At 37.5% G+C, this 21,539-nt stretch overlaps 4 protein-coding genes across 4 annotated transcripts in view; all 4 read left to right on the top strand.

Annotated features, from left to right (window-relative positions):
- Window positions 1-83: 83 nt before the first annotated feature.
- On the top strand, window positions 84-2,226 carry LOC149010112 (22.0 kDa class IV heat shock protein-like). The gene is made up of 2 exons (XM_089161936.1): window positions 84-1,464; window positions 1,568-2,226. Exons 1-2 carry the CDS (start codon window positions 1,197-1,199, stop codon window positions 1,885-1,887), a joined length of 588 nt encoding a protein of 195 aa, XP_089018062.1. The 5' UTR covers window positions 84-1,196; the 3' UTR covers window positions 1,888-2,226.
- Window positions 2,227-3,826: 1,600 nt separating this feature from the next.
- On the top strand, window positions 3,827-4,492 carry LOC149010111 (22.7 kDa class IV heat shock protein-like). The gene has a single exon (XM_089164131.1). The coding sequence runs from the start codon at window positions 3,897-3,899 to the stop codon at window positions 4,473-4,475; it is 579 nt and encodes a 192-aa protein (XP_089020257.1). The 5' UTR covers window positions 3,827-3,896; the 3' UTR covers window positions 4,476-4,492.
- Window positions 4,493-6,611: 2,119 nt separating this feature from the next.
- On the top strand, window positions 6,612-7,190 carry LOC149010110 (18.1 kDa class I heat shock protein-like). Its single transcript, XM_089162399.1, has one exon. It carries the CDS (start codon window positions 6,612-6,614, stop codon window positions 7,188-7,190), a length of 579 nt encoding a protein of 192 aa, XP_089018525.1.
- Window positions 7,191-16,180: 8,990 nt separating this feature from the next.
- EMB140 (EMBRYO DEFECTIVE 140) overlaps window positions 16,181-21,539 on the top strand; it is a 31,788-nt gene continuing 26,429 nt past the window's right edge. The window contains exons 1-7 of the mRNA XM_089163536.1: window positions 16,181-16,703; window positions 16,784-16,917; window positions 17,477-17,534; window positions 17,757-17,972; window positions 18,166-18,441; window positions 20,597-20,731; window positions 20,806-20,931. Coding sequence (XP_089019662.1) covers window positions 16,509-16,703; window positions 16,784-16,917; window positions 17,477-17,534; window positions 17,757-17,972; window positions 18,166-18,441; window positions 20,597-20,731; window positions 20,806-20,931 — 1,140 coding nt within the window. The 5' untranslated portion in view covers window positions 16,181-16,508. The remainder of the gene's footprint in view (window positions 16,704-16,783; window positions 16,918-17,476; window positions 17,535-17,756; window positions 17,973-18,165; window positions 18,442-20,596; window positions 20,732-20,805; window positions 20,932-21,539) is intronic.

The raw sequence follows: 21,539 nt of genomic DNA, 5'->3' as shown, positions 1-21,539 counted from the left end.
CTTTGTGGTTAGTTTAATATGGTATTGTGTATTAAGACAGTAGGTCAATAACTAGTCTCCTAGATGAATGTTGTCAGTTCTTGCATTTACTTTCCAACTTTTGTATTTATTTGAGGCATATCTTCCTTTTTTGTTTTTTTCGGGTAAATTTATTTGAGGCATATCTACTGGTTGGGCTGCTAGGAAGGGGCGGTTTCTTGCCGATATGGATCTGAATTTTCTTTCAAATGTTTTTCTTTTTGTTTGGCCCCTTCACCTTTAATCTTTGACAAAGCTTGAAACTGCATTTGTGATTGTTGATCAATAAAATACTACCTCAACTGCGACTGTGTTCTCTCTTTCAGTTCTAGTCTGTGTTGGTCTCTTAACTTGCTTCGGTACTGCTTAGTGGCAATGGTTCTGGAGGGAGCATAACTGATTCCCATTTAGAATAAGATGAATTGGTTGGTCTAGTTGCTTGTTGTGGTACAGGCAGTAAATAGTAAATACATTGTGCTCTCCTCTCACTCTTCAATTACACATTCTTTTAAACGTAAGATGAAGGGGGTGATGAGAGGGGCAGAATCTTCTACCCAAGAAGTTAGAGGATTTCATCTTGTTTACATATGTTCATATGGATTCTCAAATCATTCATTAGTATAAGGGCTACAACTTACAAATTGGTTGGTGGGTTTTTGATGAAAAGATAATGTATAATTGAGGTGTGATCAGAGATAGATTTTTCTCCTAAATGTATAGTAGAGAGTAAAAGGACGAACAGAGTCCTCTACCGCAATATCCCAATTGACATATGGCTATTTGGGTTCCTACCTAGTAGGACTTGAACTTGGCCCATGGACTGAATCTCAACATTGTTGTCAGATAAGATAAATGGGCCTCGATGATTACTAACAAAAATGGAGGGACCCTCGATCATCACTAATTTCAATTCGACCTTCTACGTGAAACCTCTGGAACTCGAAATTCTTTATGATGAAACTCGAACCTTCTCGCGTATGGAACCTTCAAGAAACGACCCTTCTCCCTTATAAATCTTTAAACCCACTCCTTCATCCCCAAGTGATCGATCATCTCAGGAAAACCAAATTCACACTGCTAGCAAATAGCAAGAGATTGCGCTTGCTTTTGTCCCTGAATTACGTTCTACTGCCTGGTTTTGGTTTGGATTTAACTAATATTGTGATCAAACAGCAAAAATGAGGAGGTTCTCAATCATCTGTGGTGCCATTCTGGCTGTACTCGTAGCTATGATGATTGTTTCACCCTCGGAGGGTTCGCTGCTGCCGTTTATGGATTCACCGCCAAGTCTGTGGTCGGATTTCTGGCAGGATAGGTTACCAGATCCTTTCAAAATACTGGAACGGTTACCCTTCGAACTGGAGAAGGATGACATTGTCGTCTCTCCTGCTAGGGTTGACTGGAAAGAGACTCCCGAAGCACATCTCATAATACTCGACGTTCCTGGTAAGTATTCAAATAGCTGATTCGAATTCTCCCTGCTAGTGATTTTTTGGATGTTGATCTATCCAATATTCTGAAATTGGTGGCGGCTGTGTTAATTAATTAGGGCTGAAGAGAGATGAATTGAAGATCGAGATGGACGAGAACAGAGTGCTGCGGGTGAGCGGAGAGAGGAAGAAGAAAGAGGATAAGAAAGGGGATCACTGGCACCGTGTGGAGAGGTCTTTTGGGAAGTTCTGGAGGCAATTCCGTCTGCCTGAAAACGTGGATTTGGATTCAATTCAAGCTAAGCTGGAGAATGGCGTTCTCACCATCTCCATTGCTAAGCTGGCTCCAGAGAAGATCAAGGGTCCCAGAGTCGTCAGCATTGCAGATGCTGATGCTAAAAAGCCCGAAATCGGCCATGATCAGAAGCAAGAACTTTGATTTTGATTTAAAACAGTGATCCTGCGTTTACTTGCATTTTGCAATCTATCGAGAGAGAATTTCATGTTTAGTGTTAATTATAAAGTTTGTAATACTGATATATGTTGTTAAGGACGACTGCTGCTCTTCTGTGAAGATAAATTTAGCTATGAAGATAATAAACTGACCTTTCAGTTGTGTGCAGAATGCCCTAGCTCCGCCATTGCTTGCTACTATTTAGCTTGTTTCTTCCAATTGTGTTATACGGAGGCGTCAACCTACCATGGACAGCCATCTCTCGGAAGGAAAGACAAGAAACGATCGAAACGAATTTTGCAAGAAACGTCTAATAGATGCTCTCTGTACAAAACCAAAATCAGCTCTATATATTCATGACAAGTAACCAATATTATTCGTATATATAACGTATATGCTCTTCCAAGTTTGGAGATTTTACTTAAAATTAATTAAATTAAAAAAAGTAAAAAATAAAAATACACATACATTTTACTGAAAGGGAAAAGTATAGAATTTCATTCTACATTCATTATGATTTATAATGTGTGAATCAAGTATGATTTACGATGTCTAGAAGCATTGTATGAACAAACTGGTTGTTAAGACTTTAAAACCTACGGCAAACATACCTCTTCTTTTCTAAGGAAATGCAGTTTCTTTGTATCAATATGATGTATCTATTCACTAAAGAGGTGTCAAAGATCCAGAGAAACAAACCTGCAAACGATCAATTGCAGCCAACTGCGTGCTGAAGAATCCCTTTTAGGTGGATTTACAAAGAACAGCAAAGAGGCAATTTGGTTCAACGATGGAATGCAAATAGTGGTGACCTTGCATCCTCGTTATGTAGCGTTTGGACTTTCAGTTGACCTTACTCCCTATTTGGGTAAATCCACTAGACTTGCTCTAGTGTCTACATTACATTTATAAATATACACTAGGTGTTAATGGGTCTCTTAAGCCTTAATAGCAATAGACTCTTATAACAAGACTAAACATTTCAAAAACACATAATTGATAGCATGATTTCTTTTATTTAGATAAAGAAAAGAGAGGATGCAGTAGTTGTGATCATGTACTCTCGCTATGTAGTGTTCCGACTATCAAATTTGACCTAGACAATACATTTCACTTCCTTACAAATGTGATTACAATATATCAAATCACTTGGGTTGGCAATGTCTAACTCAGCTTACTCTTTTTGCTATGTAGCGTAGCATGATTTTATTATGGTTCTTGATAAGTGTGACTTTACAATTATCAACGTACAATCTTTCCCCATTGCCACTTGCATGTGGACCATAAATTGTTATTAATTTAGCTTTAAAAAAAAACACTCACCAATGTATACCTCAAATTCGCTCTTACAAAACCTTAGAAACTTCTGTGTATATAGAGAGGAAATATTACACATACAATCACGGGGAGCCGAATCCATCACTAATATCCAATTTTTCAAAACCCTAGAAACTTCTTGCTTCTTTCTTTATTGTGTGCGTTAGTTCGTAAATTTTGAAGAAGTTTCAGTGCTGCAGCAGTCTAGCAGCGTGCCTCCTACGGCTGCAGTCTCGACCACAAGTTGCGATATGAGAACCGTAGGCTGCACGGTGAACTAGAGGTCCACAAATGGACGGCGCAGATTGGATAGGACACGTTTTCCAAACAGTCCACAAGAAGATGACACGTCATGGTCAGTTAATCGAACAGATCCAGATTCTAGAAACATGAAAGCTCTCATGATCTACTTTGGAAAAAGAATCTCTCACTTTTTTAAGTATGGAAACACCTAGAAAGCTCCGGAAGCACGACCCAGTATGGTAATTACTTAACCACGAAGAAGAATCCAGAAAATTAAAAATCTCCAGAACAAACGGTCGTTTGCTCTATAAAACGCACCTCAGGTCTCTGCAACCGTCGCTCGTCGAGAAGAAGATAGTGAACAAAGCAACTCACGAAGGATTCCATTTGAATTGTTCTCTGCTGTTGTTTCACTGAAGTTGCAGATCAAGAAAATGAGGAGCTCAATGTTGGCATGGTGTATTGCAGCGGCGTTTGGGGGTCTCTTGATGGCCTTGCCGGTGAACGGACTGATGCCCTACACTAGAAGCTTGTTGGATTTGATGACATTACCTACAGAAGACCCTTTTAGGATTCTCGAGCAGAGTCCTTTTACTATCCCTAAAGGGGTTGGGATGGAGACGACATTGGCTCTGGCTAGGGCAGATTGGAAGGAGACACCACAAGCACATGTGATTACGGTGGACGTTCCAGGAATGAAGAAAGAAGATGTGAAGATCGAGGTGGAGGAAAATAGGGTTCTGAGGATCAGTGGAGAGAGGAAGCGGGAAGATGAGATTGAGGGCGAGAAATGGCATAGCGTTGAACGAACTACAGGAAAGTTCTGGAGACGATTCAGGTTGCCTCGAAACGCGAATTTGGAGGCCATTAAAGCTCATCTGGAGAATGGGGTTTTGAAGATCACTGTGGCTAAGCTGGCTGAGGAGAAGCGCCAACCTAAGGTCGTCAACATTGTTGAAGAGGCTAATCCTTCTGGTGGTGAAGACATCAAACCTTCCAAAGCCAATATGTAAATCACCCTGTTCGCGCGTGTTCTTGTTGATAATAACCTAACAGTTCGTTGTTTGAATGTCATGTATGATACAGTAACCTCCCTCTTGGTGAGAGGAATGTAATGGGCTTGAAGTTTCGTACAATATTAATGCAACTTGTTTCAGGATATGATCGTATTGTGGTTCAGATCGTTTTCACCCACTTCCACTGTACACTCAATTTTTTCTCTCTAGCTCACCTAACGTTCACTCACTTTTTTTTTTTTCTTCTCAGATCATTTGAAAAATTGGATAGATGTGTAATAGATGGTGAGGATTTGGCTTTTGTCATGGTATTAAATCTTGAGATTGCATTAAGGTAGGAAAAAGGAAACTGATGCTAAGGGTTTGACTTATGTTGGTTAATCAAAATGCAAACATTTAATAAAACTAAAACGCAAATATTCCTAGTTCTAGTTTGAAAAACTTCCTCTTCTGAATTGAGTTTTTCTTTAAAAGGAAGAACTCGGTGACAGAAATTACCTTTCCATGTCTGACTTGTTTTTCAAGTTAGAACAAACTGAAGAAGTATCTATGGCGTTAATTTCAGTTTATTAATATTGTCTAATTAGTGGAAGCTCTGCCATTAGTCATCATCTTCTTTAAGACTCAAGTAACCAACCAGGCTGATAATCATAATGGAAATATGCATTATAAGCTGGAAAAACAAAAAAAAACTTTAGCTTTCCGGGAAAACAAATGAATCAAAAGGTTGGAAAGATTGAGACAAAACTGATTGCAACTTCAACACAGCAGGACAAGGCATCTGTTTCACGGCCGATAGTGGATCAAGCCAGGTCGAATGTAATGGTGTCATCTGGGATCCACATCCTCTGTAATTCCCTTCCCTACAATTCCCTGCAATTCCCTCGTAGGATTGTGCCATGTGGCATTTAAGTAATCCAACGGCTATTCAATTTAAATTAAATTTGAATTTTATTTAAACCCACTCATAAATTTGAATTTTATTTAAACTCTAGTTCATTGGGTAACCTTTGGATTATTTAAATGCCACATGGCACAATCCTACGAGGGAATTGCAGGGAATTGTAGGGAAGGGAATTACAGAGGATGTGGATCCTGTCATCTGTCACAATTCTAGATAGGAATTACAGGGAATTACAAGAAGTGGAAATTATAAAGAATGTGAACCCATCAGATTGGTGGATTCACATCCTCTGTAATTCCTTTCTCAGCAATTCCCTATAATTCCCTCATAGGATTGTGCCATGTGGAATTTAAATAATCTAATGGTTATCCAATTTAAACTAAATTTGAATTGTATTTAAACCCACCCATAAATTTGAATTTTATTGAAACTCTAGTTTGTTGGGTAACCGATGGATTACTTAAATGCCACATGGCACAATCTTATGAGGGAATTGTAAGGAATTGCAGAGAAAGGAATTACAGAGGATGTGAATCCCAGATTGGTTGATTATATAAGTATTTTTTTCTTAATAAACTATATTAAATTGAGTCGACTCCTAAATTCCTAATTCTTAAACTGATCTGATTTTTGCAGGAAATGAAAATTGTAAAGGATGTGAACCGGTTCTAGATATGGAAACCTGAACAGTGAATTCAGGTACAATTTCCAAATTTTCCAAACCCTGCTGAATCCACTCAAATTTTGTGACGGGATAGATCACTGGCGTTGGTTAAAGAAAATACATCAAATACATTTGATCCAACGGACAACAATACACACCGACCACAAAATTCAAAAATTTTCATTTTTTTTAATGAAATTCTAGAAGCGCCTTCTTCTTCTTTGTTCTGTGTGATTCATAAATGGACGGCCGAGATCGAATTTGACACGTCAATAAAATAATCCCAAAGTAGATGACACGTCATGGTCAGTGAATCTCACTCGAAGCATTGAAAAACGTAGAAAGCTCCGGAAACAACCCATTGTAATGTTATTACTTCATCATGGAGAAGAATCCAGAAAATGGAAACTCTCCAGAACAAACACTCATTTGCTCTATAAAATGCACCTCAGGTCTCTGCAACTATCACTGATCAACACAATCACAAATAGCAAGCAATTTGCGAACAGATTAATTAATCCATTCGAATTTCTCTCTGTTGTTTGTCAGGGGTAGCAGATCAAGAATGAGGAGCTCGATTTTGGCATTGTGCATTGCAATGGCGTTTGGGGGTCTCTTGATGGCCCTGCCGGCGAAGGGACTGGTGCCCTACACGAGAAGCTTGTGGGATTTCACACTACCTACAGAAGATCCATTCAGGATTCTCGAGCAGAGCCCATTTAATTTACCTAAAGGGGTTGGAATTGAGACGACGACATTGGCTCTGGCTCGGGCAGATTGGAAGGAAACACCACAAGCTCATGTGATTACAGTGGATGTTCCGGGGATGAAGAAGGAAGATGTGAAGATCGAGGTGGAGGAAAATAGGGTTTTGAGGATCAGTGGTGAGAGGAAGCGGGAAGATGAGGTTGAGGGCGAGAAATGGCACAGCGTCGAACGCACTACTGGGAAGTTCTGGAGACAGTTCAGGTTGCCTCGCAACGCGAATTTGGAAGCCATTAAAGCTCATCTGGAGAATGGGGTTTTGAAGATCACTGTGCCTAAACTCGCTGAGGAGAAGCGCCAACCCAAGGTTGTGAACATTGTTGAAGAGGCTAACCCTTCTGGTGGTGAAGACATCAAGCCTTCCAAGGCTGATGCGTAAATCACTTTGTTATTCGCGTTCTTGGTGACTGTAACTTAATATCCATTGTTTGAATGTTATGGATGATATGCATGGTACGTGTGTTTGTAATTTACCCATCAGTGAGAGGAATGTAATGAGCTTGAAGTTTCTTACAAAATAATGAGACTTGTTTCAGGATATGAGGGAACAGCATCTATCTATCTGTCACTGAATTCGAATCGTTTTGGGATCAGATAATGTGAAATTGAAGAGAACAATCCACCCTTTTCTATTTGAGAGCAAGTTTGGGCTAAGCTAGGAATGAAGTCGAGGTGCTTATTGCGTTTTTATTCAAATGGCCAGTGACTATGGATAATTTTTTTTCCCGACAACAAATTTAATCTTTTTACGGATCCGAACCATTGGGTAGTCGAAAATTTAAATTGATTCATATTCGTATATGTTTAACAGTTTAAGAACATTCAAATTTGATTTTTTTGAATTTAATAATTAATAATTAGATTTAAATTTGGATTTGTCATTTTTAAGTTGGATATTATTATATATTCGATTAAAGTTTAATATTGAGGAGTATATCATTATTCCTTCATTAGTATTCATTATTAGTAATTAATTAAACTACCAATAGTTATTCTAATCGGATATCCAAATTTGATTAAATAAATTCAAATTTGTATATCCATATTGGATTCGAATTTAGATAATGTTTTTAATAATCGGATTTAGAAGGTGTGAAATATCTGAGAATGGGTAGTGAATGTTATGTAGGTGTGAAATATCAGAGAATTTCGCCATTTTATCCCTTGGCTAAACGACGAAATTTGCCAATATTTTGGCTGAAATTTCGTCATGTTTCGCTTGGATTTTGATCCTCAATTGGGGGGTGTCATATGTCATTTTTTTGTCGAAATTTAATGTCTAACCCAATTTGAGACCAATACATACACTATGAGTGCAATTTTGGCCTAAAACATTACTTAACTGATGTGTTGATCGAAAAACGAATGTAACTTTTAAGTTGGGAAGAGTTACGGGATCCACAACATGTCAAATAAAAGCTTGAGAAGCTCTATAATGTCCCTATTGGTGTTGTTTTGACTTCCAAATTCCATCGGTTACTGGGTTTTGGGGTCACTTTTATTTTCTTGAGTTTCTAATTAATTTTGAGTTGTTTTAACTTTTTTCTTTGCGCACGTTGCATCAATGTTTAAAGTAGCAATGTTAATTTGCAGCCCGAACCATTAAAATTGAACTATACCATCTCGTTATTGCCAAAGCTAGTCCAAACTTAACCTTAATGGGTTGTGTTTGGGCTAAGGGGGGTAAAGCTTACATTAGCCTGAAACAAAACTATAACCTGTAGTTGATACAGACAACTGTAACCGTAAACCGTTATAACCCATTTTGTAGTTTTATATTAAATACTATTTGAATTGTCATATTACCACTAAGTAGGTGGCATAGACAACCGGAAAAAGTTGATTAAATAGTCATTCTATAACTTGTAAGACAATTAGAGGATTAAGTATGAATGTCCAAGTGAATATATTAAGTTTGGTTAGATTGAACAAAAACTTATCCAATCCTGAAATATCTTTTACATATCAAACTAAATACCAACCCAAGAAAGAGAGGGATTCATAGAGGGGGGGGGGAAATCTATATTCTCACATAACAAGAAAGAACCCAATTTCAAGAGAACCAATCATAGCATTGTTTGTTGTTAACCAAATAATAAGCATGAAAATCTAAATTCATACGATAAAACAAATGCAGAAGTGAATGTCTTTTATATCCTCCTGCCATTGATGCTACTACAGATTTTGCAAATATAACAAAATGATTTAAAGGATTCTTCTGAACCCCCTAGCAAATCCAGAATAATGGTGTCTGACTTAATGTATTTGCTAGGTTCAGGGACCCTTTTATATAACAATGGCTCAAATACATTTTCCCATCAAAAGCATCAATCGCCAATTCAATTGAGCACTTTAAGTGAAATTGGATTTATGATCATTTGTGAAAAGTAACAACATTTCATATTAACCCATAACTAATGGTTACTTATTCATGACATTTAGTTATGGTTCAGTTTGTAAAGTATAATGTTATCCCAATAGAGGGATCATAAAGTTTAGAGAAAATTTCAAGAATTCCTCAAGATTGTTAGAAATATGGTAACTTCAAAATTATGCCTTTAAATTTATAGTAATTTTTATGAAGTTTTTTCATTTAGAGTAGCAGACTTGTGGTTTTAGCCTTTCAGGTTCAAATAAATAAATATTTATTATATTTTCTATGATTTTTATCTTTAATAAAATTGAATCTTAAATTTCATATTTTCATATTTTTGTTTTCTCCGTAGACTAGTTAATTAATTGTTCGACTTGGAAAAGGGTAATTGCTAGTTCAACATAATTTTAAGGTATCCATTGTTTTTGCTAATTATTTGGAGGTATTTCTGAAAACCAAATAACCGTTAAAAATTTGCTCATCCTTGCTCAGTTACACCTAGATCTGTAAATGGATAGCCGAAATCCGCCTCCGAATTCGCATTCGTATTCGTTTAAGGGTATCCGAATCTGGAAATTTTCTTACCGGAAAATATCCGTATCCGTCCGCTAAGTAACCGGATTCGGATTCGGATTCGGATAATTGCTTATCGGATCGGATAATATCCGGATAAATTTTTATCCGGATAGAGTAAAGTATTTAACATTTTTCCTTTAAAAATAGATGATAATCGGATTCGGATATCGGTAATCGGATTCGGATAGCGGTATTCGGTAATCAGAAATTAGAAATTTATAATAAAAAATGTAAAAAAGTGACAATTATCAATCAATAATCGGATATTTTATCGGATCGGATATCCGATAAAGTTTCGGATTCGGATTCGGATGCCTTATCTAAATTTTTGCCAGATTTGGATACTGGTGTATCCGAGCCGAATCCGGTCCGTTTATAGGCCTAGTTACACCCACTATGACCGTTATTGCCTGCAAATTCTTTTTGTGTTTTTTTAGCTATAATTCTAAAATTTCAAATTTCCGGTCATCTTTTTTAATAGTTGTGGATTTATTATTAAAATGCATGTAGATGCATGATTATAAAGAAAAATAAGTCAAGGACTCTTTCAAAGTCTGAAGATAAAAGAGTTCAATTTTACATGTAAGTAGGAAATTAAGTTGAAATCGTGAAGGACTCTACTTTGTATCATCTATTTAAGGATAACTAGAACTCTTGAGACTTTCATACCATAGACTTGGGTTGTCCTTGCTCTTGTGTTAGGGTGTGAGTTCTAACGCATATACTCATTCATCATTCACTTTAGAAATTAAGAAAAGGAAACAATGAAGAGATCATCAACAATGGTTGTGTGCTTTATGGTTTTGGGAGTTCTATTGATGTCCTTTTTGGCGAGAGGAATAGACATGGAGCAGTACAATATGATCACGAGGATCCAGATGGAGCAATACAATGAGATTCACAAGCAAAAGCAGCAGCTTCAAGTACATCAGATGATTTGGAGAGAAAGTGTTGCGTCCGTAAACGAGAGTATTGTGTACGAATACGTGATTACAATACGCCTTCCAAGTTTGATTGTAAAGGAGAAGGATGTAAGGATCCAGGTGATTCAAGGAAACAAAAATCCAAGGTTGATAATCAAAGGGAATTGGAAATTTGGAGAGGCTTTCCCTGAAAACCCAGAAGATATTATAGCAGCGATGTGGCGGCGGCCGTATGAGAACCCAACTGGTAGATATTGCAGACAATTCAGGTTGCCTTATGATGCAGTTATAAAGTCTCTCAGAACTCGTCTGGTGATGAAGGAGATGTTGGAAATCAGTATGCCAAGGATCACAGTAGAGGATATGGGTCCACCCGATACTAACAGCATTTTGGAATATCTGAACACGAGTGCTTGTGGTTATACTCCTGAAGACATAGTTGCTCCAAGAACATAAAACCTAAAAATGTCTAAGATCATGCACTAGATCCCCCCAACCTTTTTTCTTTATTTCTTTCAAGTTTGTGTTTCATCTCCTGCAGAATTTAGTTAGATGGTAATTGTTTTGGTGAAGAAAATTTGTTCTCTGTGAAATCATATTTATTCAATTCAATGCACTGCATGATCAATTTTGGGTTGATCACTAGTGAAACCTCTCAGTTATATATTGATTTTCAACAATTTCACACTTGCAAGTATGAATCTTTCATTGATCTTGAAATCACTTGTTCTGGTTTTTTGTAAATATCCAATCCAATCCAATCTCAAGTTGGCGATGAATATTCAAATAATAATAATCAGCCCATTCCAATATTTTAGAAAGCAAATTTAGGAAACATGGAAAATTAAGATCAAAATTAACAGGTATTTAATTTCGAACGGAATTTACAAGTTATGAGGATTGAACTTTGAAAACGATTCTATCGCGGGAATTTAAAGTCAGTTATAAGGATTGAACTTTGAAAAACGATTCTATCCTGTAGGAGTTCAACCTCTTCCAAACTTCAGCTTAGAATTTGAATCTGTAAAACAGGTCTCTGCAGTCATCACTGATACAGAAAACCCTCATTCAAATATGAATTTTTAAATTCCATGCGATAAGGTTAAACCAGATGTATATAGGTTCCAATTAGCAAGTATCAAGGATAAGTCTTCGGATAAGTATTCACAAGGATTGCTTACACAAAATTCTAAACCTAATGGACTCTCATCACCCGAAGTGTTTGCACGGTAAGAGTTCAAACTCACAACAACTCTTCACACATATGATAACGGCTCGTGAAACACAAAAAGGAATTTGCAAATCAGTTACGATCGAGGATTTAAAAAGCTGTTTTATGGATTCCTATCCTGTAGGAGTCCAGTCTCTTCCAACCCCTTCAGGTTCAGCTTAGGATCTGAATTTGTAAAACCGTTCCACGACGACTCCTATCTTAATGGAGTCCAGTCTTTTTCAAGCTTAAATTTTCTCCACTACCCTTTCTCAGGTCTCCGCAGTCACCACTGATACGGATAAATCCTAATTCAAAGATGAATTTTTGAATTCCTATTAGCAAGGAACGTACCCCAACTATCTAGCAAAGAATTCTGTTGCTTCCTAAAATTGAAACTCTGGTACGTACGCTAAACGAAGTTTATGGGAAGACTTTCCACTCTATCATGTCTGCTTCCTCTGTTGTTGTTTAGAAGAATAAGGATTACGAGGTCGATCGACTTTGTTGTTGTGCATGATGACGTTTGCGTGCATGGCGATGTGAACATCTTGGTCGATCCTGCCGGGGGAAGGCACTGATGTTCTTGACGATCGAGAAGCTTGTGGAATTTGGCACTACCGAACAGAAGAAAATCCATTTAGGAATATTGTCGAGCAGGTCCCAGTTGTTATGCCTAAAGGGGTTGGGATTGAGACATTGGCGCTATGGCTGGGGCAGATTGGAAGGAGACACAGCACGCACATGTGATAGCAGTAGATGTTCCATGGATGAAGAAGGAAGATGTGGAGATCGAGGTGGAGGAAAATACGATTCTGAGAATCCCCTGGGAGAGTACATAAGCGTGAAGATAAGGTAGAAGGCGAGAAATGGCACTCTGTTGAAGTTGAAATCGTTACTGGCAAATTCTGAAGACAGTTCAGGTTGCCTGGCCATGCGAACTTGGAAGCCATTGAAGCTCATCTGGTTAATGGGGTTTTCAAAATCACTGTGTTGGCTCAGAATAAACGCCAACCTAAGATCATCAACATTGTTGAAGAAACTAACCCTTTCATCCGAAATGGTACACGTGACCTAGTGGAGTGGGGTGAAACCATTGTAAAACATAGGCGAAAGTCGGGCAAATTTCTCCCGATTTGGCAAGAAAATCGCCAATTTTCTGGCGAACTAACTGAAATTACCAGAATCTTCCCCGGATTCCATGTTCGCTATTCGCCAGAATCAATGACTACTAGGATATGGTAAGTCGCCATGGTTATTAGTGGCCCTTAGAAACCTTCATCTTTTCTCTGCAAAATTATGTTTTTGTTTGTGTCACCGGTCTAAGAAGGGAACACAAGTTTGGATAAAATATAAGTGACTCGAGTGTTAAATTTTATTTTTCTTGTTTTTGTGGTGAGTAATGTTCGATGGAGGTGGCTGAGTGGGGTGTTATTTTGTTCATTTTATGATAAAACTTAAAGGGATAATTACTGTTGCCCCCCTGTGGTTTGATTTTATTACTAATAAAACCCTGTTCTTTACGAAATTACTGTTGCTCCCCTTTCTTTCCTTATAACGGTGTTAAATTGCCATTAAGTTTGAATATTTAATGTCTAATTTGCCCTTCATTAAAATTAAGAAACTAAAAGACGATTCTATCATATTTATAAAACCATATTAAAAGTAAATTTTTAAAAGTAAATTTTACCCTAAACTTCATTTATTTTGAATTAATGAAATGGACAAAATTCAAATCCGATTTGGTTTCCCACCTTCACTAAACTTCATTTATTTTGAATTTTTTTTAAGTGATATTCAGTTTCCAATTTGAGTTGAATTCGATTTCTCTTCCTCTTCAGTTTCTATTTGAGTTTTATTCAATCATTCTTTCTTTATTTGGTATTTTTTTTTTCCACAGTCAATTAAGGGTACTACTGTAACTTGACAAAAAGGTAAATAAATAAAGAGATAAGTATAAGGGTATTTTGGGATTTTTGAGAAAATATAAAGATGCCACATCATCAGTTAACTAACGGTAGGGGGCAATAGTAATTATAGACAAAGTTGAAGGTTGGATTAGTAATTTTGAAAAGTACAGGGGATACAATAGTAATAAAATCAAAGTACAGGGGGCTAATAGTAATTATCCCAAACTTAAAAAGTTGATTTGAGACAATAAATTTTGCATGAAGGGACTTAGGCTCTTTTTGGTATCAATTCTCATTGTCTAATATGACTATTTAAAAGAAATAAGTATAAGAATCCATTATTGGTCAAGAATGACAAATGGTTTGGTGACATTTGTCGACAATAAATTATGGAATGAAAAATAAGTTTGGTATGTCAAAATGAAAATTTTCTAGAAATTAATAAATAAAAAAATCCTATTAATCTTAATATTAACAATTAACTAATTACTAAAAAATGCATCAAATAAAATATAAAGATGAAGAATATATATTTGCTCAGTTGCCTACAAGAAATGCTCTTTTAAACAATACTTGTTAGATGGGTTAGTTGAAATTCCATCTCAAAGGTATGAGAGGAAACTGAGTGATACAATGGAAATTGAAACCTAAGGGAATAAAGACCTTATGATTTACTTCTTTCTGTGAACCAGAATCTCAGAATTTCTATAGATGGTTGGTTTTCTGATGACTTGAACAGAAAATGAAGTAATCTGGGGGTTCACTTCAGATTCACCCGAAAGAGAAACAGAGAGGGAATGAGGAAGAGATTGGCACATATTTCAGCTACTAAGGAACAGTGGCCATTTGGAGCTGGTCTCAATCAATTGCTCGCCTCTGTAACTCACCAAAATGAAATTGAGAAATACTATATTATCCTACTTGATCTAAATATCTCTGTTCTAAAAACACTGGAGAATTACAGAGAAACAAACATAAATTCCAAAAGGAGTGGAGTAATCCATTGATTCAACTGTTTTATCTAATATTGTACATGATTAATTAACTGAGCTTAAACCATCGTCTTGCTAAGTATCAAAGATGTACACCTCTCCACTTGATCTTTCTAGCTTAATCTCTAGTTTTGGGCTTTGGGTTTTGTTTATTCAGAACGATCCATCAAGCCAGCTTCAACCTTAATCTCATAAATTTCTTACCGTGAAGAGGGCTGACTGGACACCTAATCTTTGATTTTTCTGTTAGAGCTTCTTTGCTTTGGCTGGATCGAAGCAGAAGGAGAAAGAGCAATAGTAGAGATTCGCCAACAAACCATCAGAGCATTGAGGGTGGAGGCGTGTTGATTCGATAAGTCTCTCATAATTCTCTTCACGGTAAAATTTCTTTCTTACACTGAAAATACTGTTTCCAACCGATTCAGTTCCACTTCCACCCATAACCTAAGCTTCCTCCAAACTGAACACGTTAACAATTAAAACAACAAAAACATTTCTAAACCTTAAACCCTTCTCAGATGTAAATCTAGATCTAATAGAAATGAAAAAAGTAAACTCCGCAAATTACTTCAGTAGTGCCAGAATCAGAAACCCACGGTCAAGATTTCAAAAATAGAGGAAAACGAACACATTAAATCTTCAAAGCTGGAAGTTATGAGAGGAAAATCCACTGCAAACACTAGTTGAAATGGAATGAAAAAAGAAAAAGTTGGTAAACAAGAAACCGACATTAAAAATCTGCCGTCGGAGCTCTCAAGCCTTAAACCAGATGAATAAGGGAAGAAGTAGCAGTAGCGAGCAGAGTCAAAGCCTTAAAACAGGGAACTTTGCCGTTCGAAGATGAGAAAAGTTTTGCTGGAATGGAGACTTGCCGTAGGGTTTGAGAGAATTTGAAAGGGTTGAAACAGGGAGGTTTGCCGTTCGAAGATGAGAAAAGTTTTGCTGGAATGGAGACTTGCCGTAGGGTTTGAGAGAATTTAAAATGAGATTTTATAAAATAGTGTGTATTTCCTATTATACCCTCGTCTTAATTTTAAAATTTCAAGTATACCCCCGCATAAATGAGGAGAATCAATTCTCAGTCATAATCCATAATGGAGAAAAAATCCATTGTGGATTTTAGAGGTTTTTCTATTATTTTAAATAAAAATAAAAATGATAATAGATGCCAAATCATTTTAAAATAATGAAAAAATCTCTAATAGAAAATGAGAATTGATAAAAAAAGAGCCTTAACAAGAATTTAGGCCACACTAAAGGGACTCACATGTAATTTGTTTTTTGTTTTTCGGTGAATTCTAATTAATTTTGATAAACCCTAATTGCTTATCGATATCATATTTTGACATCAAATACCGCTTATAAAAGGAAACCGTATCGTTTTTCAGTAGGTGAACATTGTTCAGAATCTCAGATCCATGGAGACCATCAGACTTATGGACGCGCAGATCCCTGTCCGTCCAAATGAGGTTTTAAATCTGAAACTACGATCTGAGAAGTAGAAGATTAATGGCGGTGACTGAAACCACCCTCACCTATTGTAGGTGGGCAGATCCGCATCCGTCCGAATGGATTTTTAAATCTGAACCATGATCTGGCGGTTACGAGAACACTCGCTTCGTTTAGGCGCCCAAAAGAAAAGTAGAAGACGTTAGAATCTGCGCTCGTGGCTGCTCAGCTCAAACGACTACCAGGCCGAGAGAGAAGAGTCGATGTCGGAAACGTCTCTTATGGAAGCGAAAACCCTCGAGAGAACTCACAATGAAATGGAAGTTGACACAGAAATGGAAAACCCTAGTTCTTCTGAGTCGGATTCGGAGTCGGACGATGACGTCGAAGATCTCCGAGTTGAAGCCCTAGAGAAAGAACTTGCAGAGAATCCGTCGAGTTATGATACCCACGTTCAAGTATGTTCCTACTTCGTTAATTTTTTTAGGTTGATAAGCAACATATCCTACTGGTTTAACTAAAATTTTGCGTTTCACAGTACATTAAAGCTCTGAGGAGACTCGGCCATATTGAGAAGTTACGTGAAGCAAGGGAGTCGATGAATGCTCTCTTCCCTTTAACCCCTGCAATGTGGCAGGAGTGGGTCAAGGACGAAGCCTCACTGAGCACCGGGTATGTTCCTCTCCTTGTTGACGTTTGATCCAGTTATGTTTGTGTTAGTCACGACTATCTTAGACTCTAAAAGTTTTATGGAATTTTCCTATATCTATCACTCGTTTCTCATGGATTGACTAGGGTTCGCATAGTTCACCCATGCGCCAATTGTGATGATCAAGTATTTAGGGGGGGCCTTTATTAACTCGTCTTTATGATGATACTGGAAGAATCTGAATGGAGGAAATCGTTTGATTTTAGCATTTTGAATTTTCTAGCTTGTTTTCCCTTTTTTCATTTTAATTATCGAAGCAACTTACGGTTTGTATACCAACATTTTGTTAAAATGTTTTTCATTTGCATGTCTACTCACAGTATATAACCTCATTGTCTTATCATACAATACTATATGTTGAACCTGGACTTCTCATATGAGTGAAATCTTGTTAAATCATGCTTTGTTCTCTCAGTTATTTTGTGGTTGTAGGGAGGAGTGGATGTCTGGGAGGATGTTATGATATTATTTTAGTTAACCGATGACTTGATGATATTTTATCTTCTCCTTATCATTTTGCAGACCCGAAACTTTTGTTGTAATTGAAAAACTTTTTGAGCGAGGTCTACATGAATATCTGGTAAGCTCTGATTTGGAATAATATGGAAAATATTGTAGATGTTTAGTATTCTTAGAAGAATAAAGGTAAACCATAGATGGGAGAAAAAGGGTGGGGAGGGCATTTTAGGGTTTATTCAAGAAAGTGAACGGCTAGTCTCAACATCCCTTGGGTTCAATCTTTGTAAGTTTTGTCAGTAAATTAATTTTCTCAGTACAACTAAATATTGCATCTCTTTTGCAGTCTGTGCCTCTATGGTGTGACTACTTGACTTATGTCCAAGAGCATGACCCATCAGTTTGTGAATATTCACCAGCTGGTATCTTGAAAATGAGGAGCTTATTTGAACGTGCTATTACTGCTGCTGGATTGCATTTTGTTGAAGGCAATAAGATCTGGGAAGCATACAGAAAATTTGAGCAAGCTGTCGCTCATACCATTGATGATATTGGTCAAGAGGTCAGGCTTTTGCTGCATGAGAAAGAGTTACATGTCAAACATTCACTTTCTTTGAGTGATCTGTTCCTTATCTCAATTATATTGATATGTTTGTTTCATCCTGCCCAAGCAAGTAACCTCTTTTAGGTTTCTTTTTAGTGGTAAATGAAAACTAGTGATAAATGCGACTTGTAATTGTTTTCTTTGTGTACAGGAAAAAGAAAAGCAGGTCAATCGAATTCGAAGTATATTTCATCGTCAGTTATCTTTGCCTCTGGCTGACTTGAGGTCAACACTTCTTGCCTACAAAGCTTGGGAGGTTGAACAAGGGACTGCTCCTGAAGTTAAAGTTGCTGAGCTGGACGGAGTTCCTCCTAATGTTGTTTCAGCATATGAAAAGGCCATGGAGATGTATAGTGCTCGGGTCCTTCACGAAGAGAAAATCTCTAAGCAAGACACATCAGACATGGAGAAGCTTCAACATTACATGGTACAAAATATTTTTGCACTATTCGCTGAAGATGTGTATTTGTTCAGATTTTTAGTAATATGCTCATGTGTTACATTCTTTTATTGTGTATTTATGTATTTTATACCCCAACTGTACTTGACTATGCCTTACCCTCATTAAATGGGCTGGCTACTGGAGTCCCATCTTGTCATTCAATTCTATTTGAACTTGTATCTTTTTGGTTCATATCTCCATTATATATTTTTTTCTGTCCCTTGTGGCTCCTCTAACCTATTAAGTGTTATTCCTCCTTTCCAGCGCATTTACTGGTCCCGATTTATTTGTTGAACGGTATATTTTGCTTGTAAAGTTTTGTTGGTGCTGCTGTCAGAATAGCATATCTTTACATACTGGTTTAAGGCTGTAGGTATACCAGTTAAAGCACGACCAGGGGAAGCTAGCTTCTTAAGTTAGCAGAAGGTAGGAATGTGCAATTTGCAGTTACCTGATCATGGGTATTTAGTGTACTTGGCAATCACATTGGAAACAGCCTTTAAAGGGAATGATGTGCTCTAGGTGAAGGTTTATGTGTCTCTCACTGACTCTGATGGCTCGATGAGAGTTCCTGAAAATTAGGTGTTTGAATTGAGGGAATGTAGGGATGTCTGGCAATCAGGTCTGAGGGGTTGTTTGGGGCAGGCTTTTGGTCGAGTGTAGGCGCTGTAGCGGGGGAAGGTTCCTTAAAAGGACAAAGGATGGATGATCAGAACCTAGGGAAAAAGCAATAATAGGTTTAGGGTTGTTGGGGTTAACTACAGTTAGTTAGAATTTAATGGAAAGTAGGGCTTGCAAGATGTCTCTTCTTTTTAGTTTAGATAGACGACATGATGTGCTTAGCACATTGGTCTTGACTCTTGACTGTTGAGTTGTAAGTTTGACAATAATTTGGACTATGCAATTTGAATTATGAACATGTGTAATGTGTTAGAATTGTTTTAACTTTGAATGTGTTAACCTTCAAGTATAGGTTTTGTACAAATAGGCCATTTTAAGGTTTTACTTCAGCATAGTGGTTCCCAACTTGGGTCTGAAGTGAAACTCATGTTGACACATTTCTCCCCCCACCCTCACACAATAAATTTGGGGTTATTAGTGCGTTCTAAAGGTCTGAAATAGGCTGGACAGTTGGTTTCAGCCCTAGATGACCTCTGATGCCCCTCAAGTTGGGGGGGAAAATTCCACCAACTCAGCAATATCTTGAGCCAACTCCCTTGTAGTTGGCGAAATGGGACATGAAATTGAGATCTTGAACCATGGCCAAGCTAGGCAGTGGGTCTGGTCTTGGATTGGGCTGGCCACCCTTTCTAGAGTACTTGGAGACTGAAGAAATATTGATCATGCCCTTTGCCATTGCTTTTGGGGAGTTGGGCGTGCTGCTGGATCAGATGGATGCTCTACATCTCCGCTGGGAGTGCTTTACTGTGAAAAAATCAGGCCAATCAGCCAAAATTCTTCCTTTTTGTATTTTCTTCTGTTTTTTCCAACGATAGCAGAAGGTGATTCTGTCAAAAATATGGACACGGTAGAAAGTCAGAGACAGGTACTATACACTAATATTAGGATTCATTACCTGTATCAAAAGAAGCATAACCATTTTTCCTTTTCATTTGGGGTCAATATCAGTTGGTATTTGGTAAAAGAATTGATGTTATGGGTTATCCGTCGCCCCCTTTCCCTCCTGTGATGCTTTGCCTAGTTGAGTGGAAAGTGGATCTGCAGATAAGCAGCTTGAAGAGGAATTGGGAATCTGGGAAAACAGTTCATCTTTATTTTACAGGATAATACCTGCAGAAGGACCACTTACAAATACTGCCAAATTGGTTCGTGCTGCTGTTCTCTAATCAGAAGGTTTTGATTTATCTGGATATCATTAGTTCCTCCGTATACTGATTACCCTGATGAGAAAGTAATTGTTGTCCGTTAACATAAAACACACTTCCACTGCTTCCATATTTCATATTTGGTCATTTCAGTGATCGTTACTTTCATTTTAGTCTGCTTTGTTCACTTATTCTATACTAGGTGGTCCAAAGTTATTTTCACGTGTTTGGTATTCTTTTTAATAGACTTATTGTTAATAGTTTGACTGATCTCTTTTAATTAATTGCAAGTGACAGACCTTGTGTTGTTGCAGACATACCTAAAATTTGAACAGTCATGTGGTGATCCAGCTCGCATTCAAATCCTGTATGAACGTTCCATCACTGAGTTTCCTTTATCAAGTGATTTATGGCTTGATTACACTCGTTTTTTGGATCACACATTGAAGGTTGCCCCCTTAAAACTTGCTTAAATTACTTGTAGTGTAATAGGTTATGACTATTGTTTGGTCTTCTATTCCAGGTTCCCAGTGTTGCTAAGGATGTATATTCCAGGTCCATCAAAAACTGCTCCTGGATTGGAGAGCTTTGGAGTCGATATTTGCTCTCCTTGGAGCGTGGTCATGCTTCTGAAAATGAGTTGTCTACTGTATGTTTGAGTTCTTATCTTTTGTCGGATTATTGAACTTATTTAGTGTATGATGCCCAGAGATTTTATTGTATATCTGTATGTAAGCAAATGATGTCCAGAGATTTAATTTTTTATCTATATATAAAAGCACATGACGTCCAGAGATTTAATTATATTTTCCTGACATGACTACTGCTGTTGCCTAGCCGGGCAACTTGGATGCGTTGGGTCTTTCTCCCCCCTTCCAATGCCTTGATTATTGTCAATACCTGAGCGCCCTCTAACCTCCCTGCCTTCTGAAGCATTGACCATTTTAACAATTTTCTGTGGCTGGACCCATGGATTTTTAAATACCAAACCAAATAATTACTAGAGGAGGCAAGGAAGTTTAAGCTAATCTTTAGTGGCCTACTTGCTGTCAGAGCTTTCTCAAGTTTGCGGAACCTTGTTAATGTTGTTGCAGGATCTTCTCTTACTATTTCAAAGAGCCCATTGCTTTTGTAGAGTCACCACGTTGTTGGTCATAGACTCATAGGTGTCTCTCTAATTGGGATTGAATGCTGAATAATTAGCTAGGTGCATGAGGGAGGTCATTGCTGGAAAACTAGTCTGTTGTTTGGGTAGAG

This window comes from Hakea prostrata, chromosome 7 (genome assembly GCF_041222555.1).
Source record: "Hakea prostrata isolate BN-2017 chromosome 7, UWA_Hpros_2, whole genome shotgun sequence".
Taxonomy (NCBI): domain Eukaryota; kingdom Viridiplantae; phylum Streptophyta; class Magnoliopsida; order Proteales; family Proteaceae; genus Hakea; species Hakea prostrata.
This window is presented reverse-complemented; position numbering and strand designations above follow the sequence as displayed.

Excerpts from the sequence above, each read along its gene's own strand:
- LOC149010112 (XM_089161936.1), top strand. The coding sequence starts at position 1,197 with ATGAGGAGGTTCTCAATCATCTGTGGTGCCATTCTGGCTGTACTCGTA. Across the intron at positions 1,465-1,567 it reads CATAATACTCGACGTTCCTG|GGCTGAAGAGAGATGAATTG; the intron begins GTAAGTATTCAA and ends TTAATTAATTAG.
- LOC149010110 (XM_089162399.1), top strand. The coding sequence starts at position 6,612 with ATGAGGAGCTCGATTTTGGCATTGTGCATTGCAATGGCGTTTGGGGGT.
- LOC149010111 (XM_089164131.1), top strand. The coding sequence starts at position 3,897 with ATGAGGAGCTCAATGTTGGCATGGTGTATTGCAGCGGCGTTTGGGGGT.